This window comes from Phascolarctos cinereus, unplaced genomic scaffold (genome assembly GCF_003287225.1).
Source record: "Phascolarctos cinereus isolate Bilbo 61053 unplaced genomic scaffold, phaCin_HiC Scaffold_1;HRSCAF=81, whole genome shotgun sequence".
Lineage (NCBI taxonomy): Eukaryota > Metazoa > Chordata > Mammalia > Diprotodontia > Phascolarctidae > Phascolarctos > Phascolarctos cinereus.
Genome location: NW_027555514.1, coordinates 184,958,255 through 184,972,110, shown reverse-complemented (window position 1 = coordinate 184,972,110; position 13,856 = coordinate 184,958,255). Strand labels below are relative to the sequence as shown.

Here is a 13,856-nt window from a genome sequence, read left to right as displayed (position 1 = left end):
AAATGCACAGTGCAGCAGATCTGGTTTAGATTTTTGTTAGGCTGGAGAATGGGGATGAAAGCAGAATGCTTGGTGAGCTGGGACCTATTCTGGGCAGAATCAAAACCAAATGGATTTTCAGGAGCTAAGACAGCATCATCCTCTAAATACCTGTGTGGTAGATAAAAGTTTCCTTTGAGTTTGGCCCAGAGGGAAGGGGGTCGTTAGACCCTGTCACCCAACAGGCACTTATCAATTTTGTGAAATTCTCTTTGGGAGTCAAGCCATAAACTTTAGCTACTTGGTTTTTTCTTCATCCTTAGCAAGATAGAGGTGCCCATGAGACTACCTACGAAATGTTGGGCTTTTCAGGCTTTTGTTCAAGGTTCTAGTGTCATAAAACTGTCAAAGTCACTTGCACCCCATGACCTTGTCACTCAGAGTACCTTTATCTCTAGACTCTTCAGTTAAAACAGATTAGTTGGAGCTTAGAAATGCCCAACTCAGAAAAAAACTATAGAAGCCAAAATCTGGTTAGCAGCGTTTCATCACTTCTCTTGCTGCTCTGTGGATATGGGGCACTAGGACCGGGATCTGTAAGTAGTCTTTAGCAAACTGGATCTCAACAAACAGCTGGGGGTGTCACCTACACTTGTCCTGGTACTCATGTTCTTTCACATCTTTTCCATGCCCACTTGCTGTGTCCTCTGCTTTGCTTAGTCTTTCTAAGATCCCCAGATTTCACACTTTCCCACTTGGTCCCATATGTATACAGTGGGTCCTTCTCATGCCAAACTCACTCTGGAGAGCTCCCTCCCACAAACAGCCCAAATGCCAACCCTTGGTCCACAGTCTCTCTTTCCACGGTTAGGATGGTTTCCATCCCACCCCAAAGACTAACACCAGCTCTCAAACTATTTCTGGACACTAGGGGATGCAATTACCCCTCAGCTGTCATCCTTTTTCCTGAATTGCCCCCACAAGATCCTCAACCTCTGACATCCAGTCTTCAGCTCTCTGATAGCCCAGATGCTATCTGTTGGTCCTGACACAAATAGTATTAGGCAAGAAAACAGGCAGCAAGTCTATCAGAAACTAGTTTTCATTATATTTCATAGCCTTTGTCCTCTAGAAACTCTCAGAGAGGCATGGTGGAAAAAGTGGTAGGTCTTGGTTTACCTCCTAGATTCACCATTCTTAGTTATGTGATCATGGACAAGTTACATTACTAAGCTTTAATTTACTCATCTGTAAAATGGAATAATAATAATATATTATAGATGAGTAAATTCACTACAATATGTATATGTGTATATACACATATATGTTATATGAGAGATATCTTGGGCACTGAGAAATTAAATAATTTGCCCATGGTCACATGACCAAGTATGTTCCAGAGGTAGACTGCCAAAGCCAGGGCAACTAGGTGGTACAGTGGATAAAAGCATCAGGTTTGGAGTCAGGAAGACCTGAATTCAAATCTGGCATCAGGCACTTACTAGATGTGTGACCCTGGGCAAGTCACTTTATTTCTGTTTGCCTCAGTTTCTTTATCTGTAAAATAGAGATAATAAGAGCACTCACCTCACAGGGTTATTGTGAGGATCAAATGAGATAATATTTGTAGAGAGCTTAGCACAGTACCTGGCACATAGTAAGTACATTATCTAAAAAGGGCCAGTCTTCTGTTCACTACATCTTCACTGATTACATTAAGGAGTATCTTTCTTTTTCTTATTTGTATCTCCAGCACTTAGCATGCTGCCTAGCACACAGTAGGCACTTAACAAATGTTTATTGAACTTCATTATTGAGATCACAAGTATGGTTATATATGTGTACATATAGGCACATATATAAATGTGCATATACTATATATCTAAACCATGAAAATACATATGAAAAGTTAAATTTGTGAGATTTCTCCCGCCCCAGGTTCTTTTGTGTATGTGTGTGTATGTGTGTGTGTGTGTGTGTGTGTGTATATATATATATATACACATACACATTACATATATATATATACACACATTTTATATATATATACACATACATGCATTTTATATATATATATACACACACACACACACACACACACACATGGGTAAATCACTTTACCCCAGTTCAATAATAATGATAATAATTAGCATTTATATAGGACTTTAAGGTTTGCATTCCACTTTACAAATATTGTGTTATTATATCCTTGCAAAATCCCTGGGAGGTAGATGCTATTATTATTCCTACTTAACAGAGGAGGAAACTGAGGCTAAGGGTGACTTGCTCTGGTTCACACAGCTAATAATTGTCTGAGGTTGGATTTGAACTCAGATCTTCCTCACTTTAAGTCCAGCGCTCTATTCACTGTGCAACCCAGCTACTTCCTAGATTCCCAGGCAGCTGTTTTTAATACTACAAGTTGCCCATTAACATTGGTAGGAATTCCCCATTCCAATATGTTGTATAAGCTGAGGCTTATACAGGTCAGGCAATCCAGTATGCTTGAACTATCCTCCTCCCACTCCTCACCCCAGGGGATCCGTGTGGTGAGGGTCTGGGCATCCCCTGGGTTGGTAGTAGGGAGGATAAAACTTAGATCTGATCCTGAAGAAGAAAGCTTAGTATGGCCAGATGGATTATACATGATGGAATCAATTAGCCCATTTTTTTTAAAAGGGAGGAAAAAATGATTTTCAAAGGAAGACCTCCTTTCAAAACATTTTTTTTCCTTCTTTTAAACTTATTTCCTACTCTCTTAAGGGGAAGATCTTGAATTTTGAGTTTGGGGTACAAACCAAGGGACTGAGGAAAGTTGTTGGACTATTTGCCACCCACGTTGCCCAGAAGCCACCGATAAAATGACCCCCTGAAATGTCACTGGGGTAGATCTTGGGGATTTGGGTCTTTGACATAACTTGATGAACTAGTCACCAGGATCATATTGACCCATAAGACAAGGAGCTGGATTCTTAGAGTCCTTATCATGGGGGAAAAGGGCAGGTAAGAACACTCAGTAAATGTTTATTGAGCACCTTCTATGTGCTTCTATATAGCAGAGGCTAGGTCCTTATAAAGTATGCAGAAAAAAGGAAGAGGGCACTCAGGAAGTTCATGAGTACTCAAGACTGAGCAACACCTGTAAAAGTCCATAAGGAGTACAAAGCAGCAAATAATTGAGAGTCAAATTGTGTGGCACAAATGCTAAATATGACATGTAGGTCAAAAGCCTTCAGGGTCCCCTAGCTAGAAACATTTGACCGCAGGGCAAGGTATAAGAATGGGGGTAGAGGCAGCTAGGTGACACAGTGGATAGAGCTCCACCCTTGGAGTCAGGAGGATCTGAGCTCAAATCTGGCCTCAGACACTTAACGTTTACTAGCTGTGTGGCCCTGGGTAAGTCATTTAACCTGGCTTGTCTAAGCAAAAAACAAAAACCAACCAACAAACAAGGGGAGTAGCAGGGAGTGAAGGGAAGTAGACTTCTTTGTGACAGATCCTTTTTAGTTTCCAAAAGAAGCTGAGAGTAGTATGTCATAATGGCTAGAAAGCCAACATTGGAATCACAAAGAACTGGATTTAATCCTGCTTCTGACTTTGAGTAAGTCACATAAACTTCTGAATGTCATAGACAACCTTCTAAGATTATAAAATTATAGAATAGGTCCTGATCTGATTGGGAGAGGAGAGGAGAAGAAAGGAGAGATCGATAAGAGAAACTGAATTGGAAGACACAAGACGTAATTGCCAGTCTGGACCCAGATATAGCACCATAGTGCTCAGGACATAGTGGGAACATGAGGAAGGCCAAGTGGCCCAACCACCTGCTCTGTCTCTTTCCTGCTGTTTTGAGATGCCCCCAAATGGCTTTTTTGATTATTTCCTGGCTCCAGTTGCCATGGCAACCCTTTGTGGTGGGGAGGGATGATGGGGGTAGAGGTAGGGGAGCTGATAGCCTGTGATATTTCAGCTTTTATCCATGTCGACAGCCCTTCAGAAACTTTGAACTCCCCTTCCTCCCCTCCTTGGCTGGCACTTGGGACTCTTCCCCTTGATTATTGTAGGGTGGCTTCACATTGCTGTGGTTACCATTCTTGAACTGATTAATGATGCTCACAATGAAATTATAGTCTTGAGAGTAACATAAATCTGCAGTTCATTGAGTAACCCAAGCATTCCTCTATCCTTTCCTCCCCCAAATAAAACTCCTCCAATTTTCTCACTGTTTTATGTTGATGATATACAGGAAACTTAAAATCAGAAAAGGAGTCTTAACCCCCTGGTGATATCTCTGCTCTAAATCCACCCAAGCTTTCAGCTTATGGGGATAATTGCCCCTTCTTAGCCTACTACTCCCTATAGCCTTATATGAATTGGTTATCCTTCTTCCAGAACTTTGTTGGTGATATTCTTGCAATGGGGTCATCTCCTGTAGCAACATTTTCTTCTTGTGCTCAAACCTTGCACCCCAGAACCAGTTGAAAAAGAGAGCATGGTTCCTAAATTCTAAGAAGAGGATTGAGAAATAATTGAATGTGACTCCAGCAGTTCTGAATGTGTGTATAGAAACTGAAGGACAGGGATGGTGGATAGTGGATGAATTTAACAGAGCTGATATATCCACCTGTGTACCTTAGAGAGAGCTATGGGTGATCAGGTTTCTGAGCCTGTAGTCATAAGGCAATTTTTTCTTATCCTTTCCTGTCACCCATCATACTCACTTATTGTTCGCCTTCAGGGTCTGCTAATCTTCTCTGCGTTGGTTTGAGGACAAAGGATATATATGGATAGAGGGAAAGCAAAAATATTACTTTTTTTTTTTAGTAAAATACATTTTTTAAAATCAGGAGAATTCTGCCTTATCTTCCTCCTCACCTAGGTCATTCCCCTTCTCTCTACCTTTGAAAACTAAAGAAAAATAAAACCTTTGTTGCAAACATGTATAATACATTTTTACATTGGCCATGTCCAAAAAATAGGTATCCCTTATTCTGTGCTCTGAGTCCTTCACTTCTCTAACAGGAGAGGGCATTGTGTTTCATCATTAGTCTTCTGAATTATAGTTGTTCATTCCACTGCTCAGAGTTCCTAATTCTTTCCAAATTTTTGACTTTACCATATTGCATCTTTGTATAAACTGTTCTCCTGATTCTGTTCACTTTACTCTGTATCAGTTTGTATGTCTTTCCAGGTTTCTTTGAATACATCCATTTAATCATTTATTATAGCATAATAGAATTCAATCACAGCCATTCTTTAATTATGAGCATTCCTTCAGATTACCATACTTTGCCACCTCAAAAGAAAGTATATTTTTGAGCACCCTTAAGGTTTGTTTTGCTAGGACCAAACCATCCCTTTAATCCTCACTTCTCCCTTTTCCTTCCTATTTCTCTGTTGAATGAAATGTATTTCTGTACCCAACTCTGTGGGTGTAGGTACCTCTTTATGTGCATGCATGCATGCATATGTGTGTATGCATTCTTGCCTCCTTTGACCAATTCAGACATTACTGAGGTTCACGTGTCAGCTGCTCCCCCATACCCTTTCCTCCTAATTTGTGTAGATATCTATTTGCATACCTTGATTATTTGAAATAATTTTCCCTAACCTTTTTCCTTTCCTACTATATTTCTCTTCCCCTTCCTTTCCATTCTTCTTTTAAATTTATCAAGATATAACAGAACCACTTGTCTGATTAGACTCCCTCTTTGAACCCTGATGATGATAAAGTTCATAGGGGATACATGTGTCACCTCCCCAGACTAGAATATAAGCAGTTTTCTCTTGTTCATTCCTTTATCCTTGTTTATGCTTATTTTTATATGTTTCATTTAACTCTTGTGCTTGAACTTCAAAGTTCATGGCTCTGCTCTTTTCATGAGGAATGTTTGGATGTCCTCCATTTCATTAAAAAAATCCATTTTCTGCCATGTAGGATTATACTCAGTTTTTATAGCTAAGTAATTCTTGGTTATAAGCTCATATCCGTTGCCTTCTGGAATATAATTTTCCAAACTCTCTGCTCTTTTATAATGGTGGCTGCTAAATCATGAGTGATCCTGACTGTGGCTCCTCCATAACTAAATTCCTTCTTTCTGATTCCTTGTAGTATTTTTTCTTTGAGCTGTTGTCTCTGAATTTTAACTATAATGTTCCTGGAAGTTTGTTTGTTTTCTGCAGAAGATGACTGGTGGGTTTCTTCTATTTCGATTTTGCTGTCTGGTTCTGAGAGATCTGGGTAGTTTTCTTTTAAGATTTTTTTTTGAAATATGATGTCTAGGCCCTTGTTTTGATCAGGGTGTTCAAGTAGTCTTAATTTTTTTTCCTCTTTGATTAATTTTGACTTTGATTTAATATTTCTTGTTGTCTCATGAAGTCATTGGCTTCTCTTTGGTACATTCTAATTTTCACGGAACTTGTTGATTGTGCCAAGCTACAAACTTCCCTTCCAGCTCTTTCATAGCTCTCATTTCTTTTCTAAGTTTTTCCTCTAGCAGTCTCATTTCATTGAGAGAAAATGTTTTAAACTCCTGCTTCATTTTTTTCTAGGAATTCTAGCTGAATTTGACCCAAGCTGTTTTTTTTTTTATCCTTTGGGGCTCTTTCTTATAGATAATTCTCTTTTGTGTTTAAGTCTTAAGCATCCCTGTTAGTGTAATGACTTTTTGTAATGAGATTATTTAAATTTTTTTTCCTCATTCTTCCAGATTACTTCCCAACTTTGGGCTCAATGTTAGGGCCTGGTTCTATAAAGTTCTGTAGGGAAGGTCTATGCTGGTCCTTTTGTTGCTTTATTGGGGTAATGAGTGTAATGTTGTTTCAGTATCTCAGGGACAGCTCAGGCTCAGGACCTACATTCTTTCAGCACTCTCAAGGTGGTTTGATCCATGGTCAAGTGTGATTGCTGCTCTCTTGGTCTGAGCTATCTAAGATCTTGACCTAAGTTTGGGTCTCAGCAGCAGCAGACTGCTACTGGACTCAGCCATTATTAGCTACTGGGAAACTCTGTTAGTTCAGGAGTTACAGAATTTCCAGCTCCCCTTTGATATGGGATTGCTGCCCTGGTTATTTCTCTGAAGGCTCCAGACTAGGCCAGAAGCTAGAACTGCCACCCTGCTCTGCTCCTGGGATCTATGTCACACCACTGTGGTGGGGAGGGTGAGTGCAGTTCCTCTCTTCTGTATGCCCCGAATCTGTGATGAGGAACTGGGTTACTCCTGGCAACAAGGCTGCCAGTTTGCACCTGTTTTAGTCATGGTAATCTGGCATGTGTTCATGGGTGCCTGACATGGTTCTGGGATCCTCTCCTACTCAGGTTCATAGCCTTTCCCTGGTACTAGTGTCCTCTACACCCCACACACTGTGACACACACCAGGGTCCATCCTGTATCCTTTCTGTCTGTCTCCCCATGTAGTCTTCGGCTGGGACAATGATTCACCATCATTTTTTTTTAAATTCCCTATCACAATGCAGTCTGCTGCGTTTTCTAGATATGTTTGGATAACGTTTTTTGTGGAGGTGAGGGGAAGGGAGCTCATCATTGCACTGATTCCTGCTTCTCCACCATCTTGGTTCAACTCAGAGTATCATAAACAATTTTTTATTCTGTATTTCCTTCCCCTTCTCTCCCTTTCCAAATTTCCCCCTTTCTTCATTCTCCTCTGTGTCTCTCTTTTTTCTACTGCCCCCCTTTTTTTTTCCCTTCCTTATTCTCCTTTTCTTTCTCTTTTTCTTTCCTTTTGTAAATACCTATCTCTGTGTCATGGTATTCTGGGTGCTATACAAAAGAAGTGGCACCAATTTGGTCCTTGACCTCTACAAACTTATGATCTAAAACAACATAGACACTGTTGGAAAGGAAGAATATTCATGAACAAGTCTATGAACCAGGGTAATGGCTCCAGTACTTCAAGTGAATCCTCTATGGAGGATTTAGGAAAATACAAGAATGATTAAGTATCTTGGGAATGGTCAGAGGGGAATCTAACACATACCTTCTTGACTCCCTCCAATGCTAGCACTCTAACCTCAGTGTTACACTGTTTCACTCATCCTTATTAACAATATAAATATGCATGGATTATAATGTGACATATAAAAATTATTTCAATATTACTTAAGTCATATTAGTCAGAATCTACCCTTGAAGGTACTGACCATCTTTATCTTTCCTTCTTTTACAGGTATTCATTCATTAATAGCACACAATATCTATGAGGCTGCCTACCCACTTCATGATGTAGGTATCCTGTTATCACTATCATTTGAAAAACAATTTAAAGTAATTGAAAAAAAAATAGGTACCACCTTACACGGATATATGAAAAGTGCTGGCAACGATATTATCAGGAATATGTGACACATATATAATAACTCTATAACAATATCTGAAAAAGTCAATTCAGTAAGTTTTTAGCCTGTTTCTATGTTATATTAATTGTTGTTACACTAAATGTGAAACCCTTGTCCAATCACTAGTCCAATGGAGGAACTGAGTCCTACCATATTTGGCATTCTCAGTTAAAGTAAAGCTAGAATACAAAAAAATAAGTGATAGCTAAAGAAAGACATGACTCATTGGAATGACAAATCAAGAAATTAGTGGAGTTGGTATTACTGGGCATCTAGAGGCAGCAAGAAACATTGTTTGATGGAACACTTTGTCATCTTGTCATGATGACTTAAAAAATCCAACATGAAAATGGTAATGGTATATGCACTACCATCTTTTGCAAAAGGTGAGGAGGCAGAGAAGTTCTTGATTCAAGAATTTCAGTTCAAAGCAATGCATACTTTAATAGTCAGGGACTTCAGTGCAAAGGTAGGTATAGAGGCTGATGCTGAGGGTTATGACAGAAATAGGATTTAGGATTTACAAATGAGCGAGGCTAAAATCTCCACACGCAACCTCATAATTATATATTTTGCATACTTTCTTCAAGAAGATTGTCAGGAGGGTCTGGATAAGGTGAGTATAAAATACCGCTATAGAAAAGGAAATTGCTTATGTTCTAATAGATTAATTACCAATGTAGGAGTTGTTTCTGAATCCACTCTTTATGTAGAATTAGACATGTGAGGACAAATATAAAAATCAATACCAAACTGGAAGAAAGGACAAAAGTGAGAAGATACTGTTTAGGTAAATTCTAACCCTTTAAAATAGCATAGTAAGACCAAAAAAAAAAAGGGAGGGGGAATAGTTAAAAGAACAGACATTTACATTTGCTGTGGATATTTCCCAAGGAATTTTAACCAATGTAAATAAAGCACCAGAATGAAGAATTCCAAAAGAATTTTTTAAAAAACTGCCTCATTTGGCAGTACTCTCTCTCTTTCTATGCCAAACAGAGGAATATGGAGGCCAAGGGCAGCACAAATTAAGAATATGAACTCAATTTAAAAAATCTTACGAAGAAAGATGGTGAAAGATTATGAACCATATACTTCACATAGCAATGAAAACCAGTTGAAGGGGAAACCATTTTTATAAAGAGGTTGATGAGAGACACAATTAAGCCAGTTCATCCTAAAGGCAAGAATGAAAGAAGAAGGAGGAAAAGGAACAAGACCAAAAAAAATGGAAAAGATCTGTGAAAATTTTCATAATAAATCCTGTTCTCCATGAATTTCATTGGAGTGACCACATTTGGAGTCTTAACATCACAGTCCTCAATGTGCTACATGAGGATGTAGAAATGGCACTAAAGAAACAAAAATGCTGAGAGCAGTTGGACTAATCTAAGTATGCACAGAGGAGGTCTGTGTTGGAAGCAATACATTTGTGGGTTCCTTAAAAGACCGATTCTCTTGATCTCTGAAAGAAGGTAGGATACCAAATGCTTAGGGAAAAACATAGACCTTTTTTGTTACTGAAAAAAGGTCATCAAGTTAAAAAAACCAGTAACTACTGATTTATATGCCTATTAATTTATTTCTAGAAAATTGTTATGAAAATGATCTACACACTGATTGAGATCATACTTGATGGAGGTTTGGGATGAAAAGAGGCAGGCTTTCATGAATGATATTCTATACCAGAGTCACACAATTGACTGAAAGGTATGAAAGATATAAGATCTCGCTGTGCTTATTGATGACTCTTTAAAAAAAATCTAAACCCCAAATTAAATTACTAAATCAATTTCTACTAAATCAGAACAAAATGTCACCTAAAAGCTCTCCTCCAATAAGCTATTTCATACACATCTGTCAAAATCACGCAGTATTCCTTGAGAGATGTAACAGCATAAATAATTGTGTTTGATCTTCAGAGTATTAACATCAAGGAAGGCACAAAAGCAGGAAGACATATGCTTTCAAAGATGTTTGCCACTGACATGGAAGCTATCTAGCACGGAGTCCAAATAGAAAAGGAATTTCCCATAGATGGTGAAGTCCTTCAGATGTTATTGTCAGCAGATGACATCATGTTAATGCCATCAAGCCCCCAAATGCTGCAGATTTCCTCAATGAGAGGCATACTCAAAGAGCTTTATAGGACTATTCCCAAAGGAAAAAACAAACAAGTGGATAAAGAATACTTACTGTTTGAATACGATATGTAGTTGAATGAACTGCCTGTAAAAATTTGGTCCATAAGTGCATACATCTTGGACAGGCAGTGCAGATGAACAGTGGACTTGGCCCAGAATTAAAGAGGATTGGGTTAGATTGCTTCTGGGAAACTAGGTTGTGCTTTTAATGACCCAACTTTTCTTTCTGAAACAAAGGTCAATCTTTTTAACCATGAGACTCTTCTGGTGGCAACAAATCATGGAAAATATACTCCCCAAGAAATTAAAATTGAGGGCCACTCAGAGTTCAGTGGAAAGGTAGTGTGAATAGACTGCAACATATTACTAAACAAGCAGGTTAAGCAGTATGAGGGATATCATCAGGGATGTATGGAACTGAAAAAGGAGGCAGGTTGATCATGTAAGAGCAAGAGGGTAACCGATAGCCTCTATGCTCCTTTGGTATCCATGTAATGGCAAGACATCTAGAAGAAAGTGGTCAGTATATTGGGTGAACCTCCTAATCCTTTATGAAGAATTTATGGGAGGACATGGACAAGAGTGCACAGGATTAAAAAAAAAGGTGTGGGTGGGTTGAGTTCTGCATCATTGGAGGGAGTACCTATATAAGTCATATTGCAGATTTTTGGAATTAGAAGTAATGAGAGAGATTCCTTCTACTTTGTCAGATCTGTGAGTGGAAAGATAGGACTTCTACCATTACCAATTAGGGCAGGGATAGTAGGGATCAGGGAAGGCATCATGGAAGAAGTTGTATTTGAGTTGGACCTTCAAGGATGGGCTAACTTTGAGAAAAGAGAGAGCAGAATATGTTAGAGCCATATGGAAAGGAGTGAATAAAGGCAGAGACGTGAAAAATCAAGTTGTGTTCAGGAAATAGTGATGAGAACAGAATTTGAATTTGATTTAGTAGACCATAAGGAGCTACTAAAGACTTTTGAACCATAGGAAAATTTATCTGATAGGGGTGTGATGGATGTTTTAGAAAATGGAAACATTACAAATAGGAAGATTCATTAATAGATTATTGCATTGCCCCAGGTGATTGGTAATGAAGATTTGTGTTAGGATAGCAGTGGGAAAAGAATGGAGAGGACAGATGTAGGAGATATTGCAGAGTTAGAATCAAGAATATTTGCTAACCTGTTTGACATAAGAGTTGAAAGCTGAGAAGAGCAGAGAAAATAGTAAACCTTATGGGATTCTGTATGAATGATAGTTCCATTGACACAGAGGAGCAGAAAATGGAACAGATTCTGGTGGGAAAGATAATAAGCTTATTTTGGGGCATGTTCAGGTTAAAGTACTTATATGGACAGCAATCTGTGACTCAAAGGATAGGTCAGGTTTAGAGATGCAGATTTGAGAATCATCTATGAGAGGATATTTTTAAGCCCGTGGGAGAGAATGAGATTTCCAAGTGATAGGAGGTAGGGAAAGAGAAAAAGGAAAGCCAAATACAGAACCTTAGGAAAACCCTACTTAAGAAGTTAGAAAGAGAATGAAGAGCTCAGTGAAGAAGATAGAAAAGTACTTATTACTGAGGTAGGAGAAATAGTGGAATGTGGTAAATGAGGAGGTAAGAGAGAAAAGAATATTCAGAATGAAGGGGTGATCACTATCATCAAATCTTTCAACAAGGGTAAAGGAGACGAGGAATGAAAAAAACACTTTTGGCAGGTAATTAGTGTTCTGGAACCAAAATCTGCCAGTATTAAGGACAGAATGGGTGCTAAGGAAGTGGAAGCATCAGGTAAAGGCAACTTCCTTAAAAAATTTGTCAGTAAAGGCACTGTCAGGGCTGGGATGGTAGTTAATGGAGCAGAGGAGTCAAAAGAAGGGGCTTTTGCGGGGCTGTTGTTGGAGAGCATTGAGTATGTTTTACAGATAGATGGGAAGGAGCCAGTTGGGGAGATAAAGAAAGATTGAAGATGTATGAAAGAGAAGGGATAATTACTGGAGCAAGTTTCTGGAAGAGGTATTAAGGGTTCAGATAAAATGAATGTACAGGGAGATGGAGTAGAGATACCTAGTTTTTGAGATATGAAAGAAAGGAGGAGAGACTGAGTTGAAGACACTTAGAAATTTTTAGTTGTGGAGGGAATCTGAGGAAGCTTCCATCTAATGTTCTCAATCTTCTCAGTGAAATAGGAGGCTAAATGTTAGGGGTGGGGGTACATTTGTAGCCTCAAGAAAAGAAAAGATTTATCCCAGTCACATTGAGGAATGAGACAAAGAGTCAAAGATGAAAGCAGTGAGTTGATCACTCATTGGGAGTGGATGAAACCAGCTTGATTTCATTATTTTTTTTTCTTTTTATTTCATTATATTTTTCTAGTGACACTCAACAATCTGGGATAATGAGTGGAAAAACTGGATGATGGTTCAAAAAAAGTATGGATAATTGAAATCCATGGATAATTCTCTAGCACTTCTTTTGCCATTCCCAATATGTGATTTCATCAGTGTAGGGATCTTTCAATGAGGAAACATCCTTTATTCAGATCACCAACTGTTCTGCAAGTTAGTCGTAGAAACTTGCCTGGTTTACTAAAAGGTTAAATATCCTGCCCAGGGTTATACAGTCAGTATGTGTCACAGATAGGACTTGAACACAATTCTTCCTGACTGGGGTTAGCTTCTTCAATCCCTTATGCCAAGTTGCACCCCCCCCCCCCATGTCTGGACTTTTGCCATCAGTTTCTAACACCATTGAAGACATATATCCGTTGAATTTAATTAGGCCTCTTCCTCACCTTTTCATAATAAAGGTCAAAATAGATTGGCCTCATGAGTTTTTCCTTTCTTTTCCTTTTACTTGGTGGAGGGATGAAAGATAACTAAATATCATTTGGGTGGTGGTAGGAAGGAGACAATGGTGATCTTGGAGGAGGAGGAGCAGGAGGAGGAGGAGGAAAAAGAAAAGAAGTCCAAAGCTTGGATAATCCACAGATGGCCTCATTTATCCTGGATTAATGAAGAGGGGACTGTACACGATATTTGGGTTGATGGTATAGAAATTTTTCATCTACGAATTCCTTTTCTCTCACAACTTCGGAAGTTCTTTTCATAATCATGGATTTGATGCATGGACATAGTAGGGTAACTAATATAAGTCAAAGAAATTTATGCTATTATTGAGCATGAGCTTTTTCTGAAACAGACACGGTGGATGCATTCTATTTATGGGAGATGTCAGTTAACAATTACTGCAAATGTCTACTGTATTAGTAAGAAAAATTGAGTGATGACAAACAAATAAATCCAATCAAGTATATAGAGAAGTATGGGAAGATTTATGTAAAGCAAAGTAAACAGAACCAGGAAAATGTCAT

The 13,856-nt window shown here is 38.7% G+C and overlaps 1 protein-coding gene across 1 annotated transcript in view; it reads left to right on the top strand.

Annotated features, from left to right (window-relative positions):
* The window catches only part of ANO2 (anoctamin 2), a 506,846-nt gene that overhangs the window by 151,464 nt on the left and 341,526 nt on the right, over positions 1-13,856 (top strand). Inside the window, exon 7 of the mRNA XM_078149057.1 lies at positions 8,167-8,222. Within this exon, the coding sequence (XP_078005183.1) occupies positions 8,167-8,222 (56 nt within the window). The remainder of the gene's footprint in view (positions 1-8,166; positions 8,223-13,856) is intronic.